The sequence below is a fragment of the Hordeum vulgare genome, chromosome 7H, assembly GCF_904849725.1.
Source record: "Hordeum vulgare subsp. vulgare chromosome 7H, MorexV3_pseudomolecules_assembly, whole genome shotgun sequence".
NCBI classification, from domain to species: Eukaryota; Viridiplantae; Streptophyta; class Magnoliopsida; order Poales; family Poaceae; genus Hordeum; species Hordeum vulgare.
This window is the reverse complement of record NC_058524.1, coordinates 619719067-619729942: the sequence shown is the minus strand read 5'-3', so window position 1 is coordinate 619729942 and position 10876 is coordinate 619719067. Positions and strand designations below refer to the sequence as shown.

Sequence of the window (10876 nt, the reverse complement as noted above, 5' to 3'; positions counted from 1 at the left end):
CTTGCTCAACTTGTCGATTGAATCATTCATCAGTCAATATTGTTCTATGCATAGTGTAGCTCGCACGCGCTGCCTTGATGTACCAAAAGATAGAAAAACGACTATTTATACATATATAAACTATTGAATAAAGGTGAAGAGGCAATATGTGTGAACAGTATGATTCGTTCATTAAAAACTTGTTGAATATCCGGTTAATCTCGTTAAATTTGGACTGTCATTGCACTAGACTTTATTTGTCTGCTATGTGTGGATTTGTGTTATTATATATTTGAACTTTGATGAATTCCGCCGGATTGACATGAATCTCGGCCGGTCCATTGAAAGGTGGTTTGAAATGCATGGGAGTAGCGTCGAATGACCAACTCCCGCATCAGTGTCCCCGTGAACTGATCCTCAATTTTCGGACGGATGTGGAAACAATTTTACAAGAGATGCCCTTATTCATCTTTACCTAATAATAAAGAGGCTACCGCTTCTGCCGGAAAACCCGCCAAGACCGTTTTACAAAAAAGCCCCTGCTGTTTTCTGTATTCAACCCGCAGTCCATTGTTAAGTTAAAAACCGTTTCGTTTTTACCCAACGCCCCTTCGCTTATCCATTCCCGTCATCAACCGCTGGGCTGACAGGTCGGTGACGCGAGGCCCAGAGGGTGGTGTGCTGGCGCGAGGAAGATGGCACGCGGGCGCAGGAGGATGAGGGGGCCGGGTCGAGGGGGCAGCGTGCGGGCGCGGGAGGATGTCGGCCGCCAGCTTCCGACGAGGAGGCTAGGGAGCTCGGGGAAGTCCTGGCGGCGGCGACCTAGCAGGCAACCAGGCGGCCGGCGGCTGAGGCGAACACCACGGCGGCCGGCGGCGGGGGCGAACACCAAGGCGGCCGGCGACGGGGGCGAACACCACGGCGTCCGGCACCGGCGCAGGTCTGTCCCTCCCCTATTCCCACCTCATCTCCCATTGCCCACTCGCCTTCTTCTCCTTTCGGTCGGCCGGCCTGAGCCACGCCCCGCCATGGCCTCGAAAAAGAAGAGTTGTCATGATATGTGAGCTGACCGTTTCCTACAAGAACTTCTCCAGGCCATAAATCAAGTTCTGCAAAAGATGCGATTATTTGTTTAAGTACACTAGAGATGTTGTCGCAGGAATACTGAAGAAAGGGGCAGTGTGTGTTACCTTCAACTGTATCACCTTCCGTATTGCTAGAATTAGTCCTGGCATTAAGCTCTGGACATCTGTAACATCATGCTTCAATGTGTAAACCTGAAAATAATGGTATTATGGTCAGTTCATCCAAAGTTCAATCAAGCATATTATTTACAGCTTAAGTACCTCTCCGGGGCCCGACAAAACGACTAATGTGCTTGAGGCAAGCCCTGGAAGAATCATGTTGTGCACACGCACTCCATCTTCTCCAAGTACCTGGCCTCTTGCCTTTTCAATACTAGCCAGTCAATTTGTGAAACATATCATCTAGGTAGAGTGAACATAACAATGCTCCTGCAAATGTTGCTCCAACAAATCCATACTAAAAGGGGGAATTTTGAATGTTTGCATCACACTTACTGGATTATCGGAATTCATATCTTGTCGGTTGTATATCTGACCAAGATCAGATATGTTATTCGCAATCTGTATTGCATCTGGCGATGGCAAGTCCTGTCAATCCCAAACATCAGTCTAGCAATCTGCACGTTGCTAATAGCACATCTACACAAAAGTATTTATCTTCTTGGTGGGTACTGTAAACGTTTTTCTTTGGGCTTCTCCCTCCTTGCTTGTGATTGCAAGGTGGTAAAATATTAGTTGCACCTAATGTTTTGTGATGCAAGTGATCGGAAGGCATCCATATAGTGGTGAATGCATAGGGTTTAACTTTGTTAGGAATGCCTCGTACCGATGGGTTAGGTCTAGATTCAACTATCTCGACATTGTTGTAGTGGAATGAGGCCTCGATTGCAGCTTGTTGAAGGAGTACCGAGCCGATCGACAGCGTTGGCGCGACCAAGAAACCCTGATCATGGATTCAGGGTAAGCTTGCGTGTATAAATAATCTGATCATGGTGGATTTTAGAAACAATCGAACAGTAGTAGCCTTACCATGCTTGCCATGTCGCAGAATGCTGACAGTTCAGTTACTGTATCCATCTCGATTTTAGGAACGTATACAACACTGCTTAAGCCAAATGTTGTTGCCTGCGTGTAAACCGGCTGTAAACCGGATAGTGTATTACCATCTCATTGCAAGTTTTGATAGAGGCACTACACAGCCTGAGTGGGCATTGTATCTAAAATCGTTAACCTAAAAAACAGCCAATCCACTACGTTTTGCGATATAATTTAGATTTTATGAATAAATATCTTATCATGCATCTTTCCGGGGAGTACTACTAAGTTACTGAACAACTTATGGATGTACTCCCTCCGCAAAGAAATATAAAAGCGTTTAGAACACTGAAGTAGTGATCTAAACGCTCTTATATTTATTTACAGAGGTAGTAGTTCTCAAGGGCATTATACGCATTGTGATCATCGTCATGTTTTCTGAAATGCTTTCTTGATGGATTAGTGTTGGTTTGCTACTCTTGCTTGAATCTGCTGCATTTGCAATTCTGGTTGCATGCCCGTGGAGCTTTTACATAAATTCATTGGATAATGTACCTGCTTGACATTGTCATAGACAGATGAAGGTTCACTGAAATCAACAACCACACCAGTTGCTCTTGTCTGAAAAGAGGAGGATCTGCAGTCAGCGAAACGCCGAACACGACGCACCCGGCAAGAAGCACATGATAGATAAATCATCATTCCACGGATGAGGATGCTGATCAGTATTCGATACCTGTGCTATGGAGTCGAGAACCATGGTGAGGTCATTGAGCACCGGGATCTCCGGGGCTTCGTCCATGACACTTAACTGAAAAAACAACACACAACACTTAGGAACTGCAACAAACCAAGAACAGAGGCGGAGCACACGTGAACGAGTGGTGAGCACGCAAGCTGCAAGCACGCACCTCTCTTGCATCCATCCCAATGCACTGGGTGTCGATGGCGCCCGCGAGCTCCATCCCCCGCGCCCTGCTCATCGCCGCGATCGCCGCCCTCCCCATCTCCTTGGTCGCACCGACGATGACCACCTGAATTAATTCCCAAGGTACGTTGCCAGCAGGGCGTCAGAGATGACACTCCAAGCGTTCCCCATGCCATGTGGTAGCAGTACCTTGATTGTGCTCTGCGACGGTGGCGCCTGGGAGGAGGCGGCGGAGCAGGAGACACTCGTCGCCGCGCTCCTCCTCCCGGCGGCGACCTTACTGGCGCTGCGGTAGTGGATGGAGTAGCGGCATGGCGACGAACCGACCGCGCCCGTGCCGGTGCCGCCTGTGCGGGGTCTGGTCGTGGAGCGAGGGAGGAGGTTCAGGTTGCCGTGCCCTCCCATTGCCCAACGGTTTTCGAACCTCTGGCCAGCCGACGGAGCTAGCTGGCTACCTTATCTTGTTGTGAAATGAAAACGCCTTCCTTCTTAGGCCTTGATCTGCTTTCTAGGCCATGGTCCGAGTCATTTCATAATGTAATGTAAATAGATTTTTCTATGAAGTTTTGAGCTTTGAGCCACGTTCTTTCGAGAGGCACGGAGAAGCCGTGAGACAAATCTTATTGGAGGGAGGCTTCCTTCTTTGGGTTGACCAATTGGCATCAAAGGTCATCTATACCTATCTCCCCTAATATATATAAAAATAAAGGGCCGGGCGTGACGAAAATGGCGATGCGGCGACGGGGATGGGGATGGCCGGGGGGCGGCGCGGGAGGCTAGCGGGTAGGGGCGGCGCGACGACGGGGATGGCCGGGCCGGAGCACGGCGAGGCCGGGGACGCAACAAGGGAAAGAGGAGGCCAGCAGGCTTCATGCGGAGAGAAAGGCGTTCCGTTTCGCCGGATCCAAATACGTTGATACCCCAAGACTCGTCAGAGTGTTGATTTTGCAATATCCATTCAACACACCGAGGGAAGCATGGAGCCTGAGGATTGGAGTCCGGCGATGGCACCATAGCCACCCATGTTGTGTCATACGCACACAACGAGAATTGAGGTTTCGCTATGTTCCGTATTTTAGCATCCCGTTCCTGATATATATCCAACATTTAACCAATGGCATGAATCTCATGACACGGACTTTAAACAATTAATCGAAACAAGGGTTAGAAGTGATGCTATAGATGTCTTAATTTACATTTAACATTTAATGACAATTAATCGAAACAAGGGTTAGAAGTGATGCTATAGATGTCTTAATTTACATTTAACATTTAATGACAAAACAAATAGGTTCTGCAACTTTTTCTAGCCCGGTGCAACGCACGGGCATTTGTACTATAATTAATAATAAAGCAAATACGGTTTCTGGTCGTCCATCATTTAAATTGCCTCCATAGTTGGCTAAAATCATCCACCAATGCCACTCGTAAGTCAAAAAACGGTTCGTTTTTCGGATTTCAGAAGTGTGCGCCGTTCTTTGTTGTTATGTCACCCGATACATTAGAGAACAACAACCGGCGAGTAACATGATGGCTAACGGTTAAAGCTTGAGACTCGAGACCAGGGTTTGATCCCTGGTTCTCACATGTTTTCTCTCCTTTTTCTTTACCTCTCTGAAGCATGGGCCGGCCCATGTGCAGGTCAGGGCGCCACTGCTTTGTATTTTTTTTTCATTTTTGTTTTTTCTTCCCTAAATTAATTCCAGATTTTAAAAGAACAAAGTATCAAAAATTTATAAGTATAAAAAATGTAGGAAAAAACAAAAACTGTTTGTGTATTCAAAAAATATATTCAAAACATCATAAAATATTCATGAGTTCGAAAATTGTTCACATATATTATAAAAAAAATAATGATTTCAAATAAATTGTAATGAAATACTAAATGATCATGATTTTTGTATAAAATTATCCAGTAATCAAAACATATTCATGAATTTGAATAGCTTGTCCATCATCTTTTAGAAAATCTTCATAAAAATTAATACACATTCATAAATAATGAACAAAACGAACTGTCGCTTACGTAAAGGTTTTATTAGAAGATATATAAAGGTCATTTCATGATTTTATTTAGATCCTTGCATATCAAAAAGTTGCGAGTTTGAAAAAAAGTAGGAAAATGACAAACCATTTTTGAATTCAGAAAAATATTTGAAAAATCATAAAAATTTCATGAGTTCAGAAATTGCTCACACATTATAAAAAAATCACAAATATTTTTTCATGAAGTAAGAAATGTTCAAAAATTTAAAAAATGATCCGGTATTCAAAGCATATTGAGGAATTTGAAAAACATCTCCATCTATTTTTAGAAAATGTTCGCAAAAATTAAAACACATCCGTAAATAATGAACAAAACTAAATATCGCTTACATAAAGGTTTTATTACGAGACCTCTCGAGGTCGTTTTATGATTTTTTTAGTCACTCGCGTTAGGTAAAAAAAGGTTTTCGTGTTTTGTACAACGCTGAGCCCAACCAAATTGACACACCTTTTTATGGGTTAGTTTTGTACACAATTATGTTTATTCTCGTACCAGAATACTGGTTATGGTAAGCACCGCTATGCTAAGTTAAGTCGAGGCACATCATTCATCAGTATAGCTCAGAGAGGGTCCGTAAATGCAATTTGCTCAGCCATAAAATATTATGTTGTGACGTCTTAAGAAATCAAGTCACGACGAGCATCATATTTTTTATTTATGAAATCATACTTTTTATATCTACCACACCTGCATAATCTAATAGTTTTTTCCGTTGCAACGCACGGGCATATTTGCTAGTCATAGGGAAAAGGAAAAAAAGAAAAAAAAACTGCTTTTATTCTTCAGGATAGACCTCGTGCCTTTTTACTTTTTGCTACAGTAGATACTAGATATTTATTGTTAGTGGTGTTGACGCTTCACGGGGAGTGATCTGCGAATACGATCTTCGCCAAGGGCCTCCGCGCGCTTTTCCGCCTTATCTATCGCGTCCGTGTCTGAGCCCCACACGTCATCAAACGGCCGTTGCAGCGCGCCCCCCACCCCCACACCCTTTCCCCGCCTCATCCCCTTCTCGTGCCGCCGCCGCCGCCGCCGCCGCTCGCCACCACCCTCCGCCGACCCACCCACCTTCGTCCGTCCCCGGCGCCGGCGGATACGACGGGGAGCAGCCCCCTTGCCGTTCCTGCGCGGGCAGCAGCCACGACCCGATCCGCTTGCGCCCTACCCTACTGGTGCGTGTACCCTCCAAGTTCTTTTCTTTCCCCTCGTCTAGACTCTAGAGTGGTCGATCGAGTCGCCCTCCCCGCAATTCGCCGGATTCCCAGAGTATTTCTTGGGCGCGCCGACGGAAGCGAGGTGCGGTATTTCGGAGGGGGGCCGGGAGCAGAGCATTTTTGCCTTGATCCCAGTCAACCAGCGCGACCATTTGTCCCCAAGTTTCGTGGCGATTGGGAGGTCATATACCGTCCGCGCTCGGGTCTCGTCTCGATTTCCCGCTCGGGAGAAGCGCGAGTCGAGGATTTTGAGGGAAATTGGCGTCTGAATCATGGTTCACACTTGTATCCGTTAGTTGATGCCCGTTTGATGGTCACTATGTGATGCCAAGGATGAGCAGCGAGAGCGATTTATAGTTTGTGGGAGTAGATGAGGTTTTGGGCAATTGAATTGTTGGGGAATAGGCTTGGTTCCTAACTGATTGTGAAAGTATTAAAGAATGTTTCGCCGCGGCGTATGTTTTCAAGCAAGATCTTAGGTTTGATGAGTTGCTATAAGTGAGTTGACGCGGATGTTCCGAGCGTATGATGGGAAACGTTTTTCTGCGGCCTATGTTTCAAGTAAAATCTTAGGTATGATGGGAAATGTTTGCCCTCGATTGTGTCAAACAGAGGCATGATTGTGTCTTTTGCCGCATTATTTAGGCATTATATAATGCTATACATAGGTCTGTTTTGCAATTAAAAACGGTGATGGTGTAGGTTACCCAGTACCAGGTTGCTCCTACCAGAACAGTAGAACCTAAAAGCGCACCAAGCAAAGCAATTTGATTTGTTATTCCTACATCTGCTTGTACTGTAGACTTACAACGAAGGAGAATCCTCTGACCCTTTGAGTTGTAAACAGAGAAACTATGCTGAATTTGTATTGACTATGTTACATGGTAGATGAGCTGTGTACTTACGGAAGAAAGGAAAGATGAAGTGCGTACTTACGAAAGAAAGGAAAGAAAGATAAAATATGATATTTGTTTTAGTTGTGTTCCCAGACCGAGTGCAAGTGATAAGCGTTCAGTACTATTAATGAGCCATACTTGTGTTTCACATACTTATACATGTTTCTTTTCTTTCCAGGATAAAGGCAAGAGTTCTGTTGGTGCATTGAGAAGTGACACTGCATTTTTGTTAGATAATAGATGAGGCGAGCTCGGAGGCGTACGTGGCTGGGATGACTGATGAGGGATGATAGTGACATTGATGAACTTTCTACGGGCGTGTTGGAGACCTTCATCCAACCGGCATGCCCGGACAGGCTCAGATGCGACTGGTAGGCAGGATGGACTTCTATGGTACAAGGACACTGGGGAGCATGTAAATGGCGACTTCTCCATGGCTGTTGTCCAGGCCAATAACCTACTTGAGGACCAGTGTCAGATTGAGTCGGGTCCATTGAGCTTTCTTGACTCTGGCCCATACGGCACTTTCGTCGGGGTTTATGATGGGCACGGTGGACCAGAGACAGCTTGCTACATCAATGATAACCTCTTCAACCATCTTAAAAGTAATTGCTAACCTGGGATCACTATGCATTAGTATTGTGCTCATTCTTTGGTGCTCTGTCCACACTGCCCTGCTTCACTTGCCTGATAAAGAACACTGCAGTGATTATTTACTTCTCCCCTGGTTTGTATTGCAGGGTTTGCTTCGGAACAAAATTCAATGTCTGCTGATGTACTGAAGAAAGCATATGAAGCTACAGAAGATGGATTCTTTTCTATCGTCACCAAGCAATGGCCTGTCAAGCCTCAAATAGCGGCTGTTGGCTCATGCTGTCTGGTTGGTGTTATTTGTGGTGGCATGCTTTATGTTGCCAATGTGGGGGATTCTCGTGCTGTTTTAGGAAAACATGTTAAAGCCACTGGAGAAGTATTGGCGGTCCAACTTTCAGCAGAGCATAATGTTAGCATTGAGTCAGTGAGAAAAGAATTGCAGTCAGTGCACCCTGAAGATAGGCATGTTGTTGTTCTCAAGCATAATGTTTGGCGTGTCAAAGGCCTAATTCAGGTGCGTCCTGTGCCACTGGGGAGACATTTGTAGATTTGTGGAAGTTCCATGCAATTGTCACTTCATATGCTTATCCGCATTCTGTTGGCGAAATATAACTTCAATTTCACCACCTGGGAGTTTAATCTTGTGTCTTCCTCAGTTCCTTATTTTCTGAATGGTATTTGAGTGAATAACCTCATATGTGTTTTTGCCCAAGATACTGACCAAACCAAGTGGTAATAGGCAGGGCCGGTCCTACAGTGGTTCTAAAAGTGCGGCCCGCACAGGGCCCCATAGGTAGTAGGGCTGTAAGCGGGTAGAAATGCAATAAACATTCTTATGCTTGTAGATGAGAATTATCCTCTTGATGGGATCAATGATTACGACAATAATTTTATATTTATTACGTAGCGCTGAAGCAGAGAGCTTGATAATAATTTGGGATTTTGCATTGCTAGTGCTTGTATCATCTACTCCTTAGTAGTTATTGACTTATTTCTTATGGGATGGATAGTTACTACTCAAGAAATACACGAAGAGTAATGTTATTGCTCAGTTCGGTTAATTTCATCACTTGCTTTAACTATCCATCAGTAAAAAATGTTGTTTAGCCCCACTGATTCATCACTTCATGATAGGACATGTAGAAATGTGTTACTCAGTTTGTCTTGCATGACTGACTAATAGATATATGACGGCACTTGCCGCTTATGTTTTCTTTTTACCATGGGACCAAATGAAGATTGTTGATTTTTCTTTTTTGTTATATGTTGCAGGTCTGCAGATCGATCGGTGATGCCTATCTGAAAAAGCAAGAGTTCAATCGGGAACCTCTGTATGCAAAATTCCGTCTTCGTGAACCTTTTAACAGGCCCATACTAAGTTCAGAACCATCCATTTGTGTGCAACCTATACAGCCACACGATGAATTTCTCATATTTGCATCTGATGGACTTTGGGAGCACTTAACCAACCAGGAGGCTGTTGACATTGTTCAAAGTAGCCCTCGTAGTGTAAGTTTCTCATTCCCATGTAAATAAATTGACCTGACAAATATGCGACCTGACAAATATACTTCCATAGTATTTTGTGTTTTCCTACAACTCTGCATGACATTATGCTTGATATTTCACATTAGATTTCTAGTTATATACAAACTGATAATTAACATACCGCTATTATAAAATGCTGATTCATTACCAACATATGGAGCATGGGCTATACTTGCCCTGATTTTCATTTATGAAACAATAATAGTGCTTCTCTGAATGCAAAATTGATATCTGAAATAACAATTTCCATATTGAATTGATGTTGTAAAATACTTCCTCTGTAAACTAATATAAGATTTTTTAGATCACTAAAGTAGTAATCTAAACGATCTTATGTGAGTTTATACTTTACAGAGGAGTAACACAGATGGTTCTCTGCTCTTTACTACAAATTGCACATGACCATGGCATGTGTACATTTAAAATCGAGTTATTACGCCGTCAGCTAAATCTTACGTGGCATGGTTTACATATGTAGAAAATAGAACCCTTGGTAATTATTGGTTGTGAAGCAGTGGGTTAAAATTGATCACTACTATGGCAGAAGCTTTGCGTCATAATTACTTTTACCTTGTTTTTGCTAGGCCCTCGGTGCTAACTGGAGACTATTTTAATGGTTCATGCTCTGTTTTGACTTTGCAGGGAAGTGCTAGGAGGCTCATAAAATCAGCTTTGCTAGAAGCAGCCAAGAAAAGAGAGATGAGGTATTCCGATCTCAAGAAGATCGACCGAGGTGTCCGTCGCCACTTCCACGACGACATAACCGTCATCATACTCTACCTCGACTCGAGCCTCGTAAGCAGGGCGAGCACCTACAGGGGCCCTGCTGTTTCTCTAAGAGGCGCCGGCGTGAGCCTGCGCAGCAGCACGCTCGCACCTTACGGGTCGCAGATGTAACAGGTGTCAGCGGTGTTGGCCATGATCATCATCCCCTTGATTCATGGTTAAGAAAGAATGGAGAGGCACAAGAAACATAATCGCCGACATAGTAATGTATGTACTTCGTTTGGAGATTGACCGAGGAAGAATAGGTAGGTGTCGTTTGTTGTGCTGCTGCTGAAACGGCAGATGTCTCTTGTTGTTGGTCGCCTTGCAGGAATTTTTAATTTTAACAGTAGTGCATATATGATATGGTAAAATAATGGGCCCAGGAGGAGTAACTTGTTGACTGATGTCGTGGACTCCGTACATATGTATGTATGTATGTGTGCTATTCTGACTCTGTTATTTATTTAATTATTTATTGACCAATGTTGGTTTCCACTGGCATATGATGTGCTATGTGATTGTGTTTCCATGAACAGTCCACACCCACCTAAGATTGTCTGAGAAATATTTCTCAGTTAACCGTTTGTAATAGGTTAAAATCAACTGATCTGAATGATTACGCTGGCATGTGGCGTGATTACCTTTTGTATTTTGCTGAGTGGCGTGATTACCTTTTTGTCGGCACTTTATATTACAATCTTGCTGAGTGGCGTGATTATCTTTTTGTCGGCACTTTATATTACAATCGAAAGGTTTACATCTTTGATTACCTGCTGTAAAAT

The 10876-nt window shown here is 43.9% G+C and overlaps 2 protein-coding genes across 2 annotated transcripts; one reads left to right on the top strand and one right to left on the bottom strand.

Moving 5' to 3' along the window:
• Positions 1 to 1055: 1055 nt before the first annotated feature.
• On the bottom strand, positions 1056 to 3432 carry LOC123407353 (dihydrodipicolinate reductase-like protein CRR1, chloroplastic). Its single transcript, XM_045100469.1, has 10 exons — positions 3217 to 3432; positions 3011 to 3133; positions 2836 to 2910; positions 2655 to 2720; positions 2094 to 2189; positions 1891 to 2007; positions 1560 to 1652; positions 1326 to 1427; positions 1170 to 1256; positions 1056 to 1088 (listed from the first exon to the last, which is right to left on the bottom strand). The coding sequence occupies exons 1-10, from the start codon at positions 3430 to 3432 to the stop codon at positions 1056 to 1058; spliced, it is 1008 nt and encodes a 335-aa protein (XP_044956404.1).
• Positions 3433 to 6038: 2606 nt separating this feature from the next.
• LOC123407352 (probable protein phosphatase 2C 60) lies at positions 6039 to 10595 on the top strand. Its single transcript, XM_045100468.1, has 5 exons — positions 6039 to 6246; positions 7363 to 7789; positions 7925 to 8292; positions 9051 to 9287; positions 9969 to 10595. The coding sequence occupies exons 2-5, from the start codon at positions 7471 to 7473 to the stop codon at positions 10221 to 10223; spliced, it is 1179 nt and encodes a 392-aa protein (XP_044956403.1). The 5' UTR covers positions 6039 to 6246; positions 7363 to 7470; the 3' UTR covers positions 10224 to 10595.
• The last annotated feature ends 281 nt before the right edge of the window (positions 10596 to 10876 follow it).

Coding starts and splice junctions, on each gene's coding strand:
- LOC123407353 (XM_045100469.1), bottom strand. CDS start 3,432: ATGGGAGGGCACGGCAACCTGAACCTCCTCCCTCGCTCCACGACCAGA. Junction 2,721..2,835: donor TTCTCGACTCCATAGCACAG/GTATCGAATACT, acceptor TCCTCTTTTCAG/ACAAGAGCAACTGGTGTGGT. Junction 1,653..1,890: donor AATCTAGACCTAACCCATCG/GTACGAGGCATT, acceptor TGGGATTGACAG/GACTTGCCATCGCCAGATGC.
- LOC123407352 (XM_045100468.1), top strand. CDS start 7,471: ATGATAGTGACATTGATGAACTTTCTACGGGCGTGTTGGAGACCTTCA. Junction 7,790..7,924: donor CCTCTTCAACCATCTTAAAA/GTAATTGCTAAC, acceptor TTTGTATTGCAG/GGTTTGCTTCGGAACAAAAT. Junction 8,293..9,050: donor GTGTCAAAGGCCTAATTCAG/GTGCGTCCTGTG, acceptor TATATGTTGCAG/GTCTGCAGATCGATCGGTGA.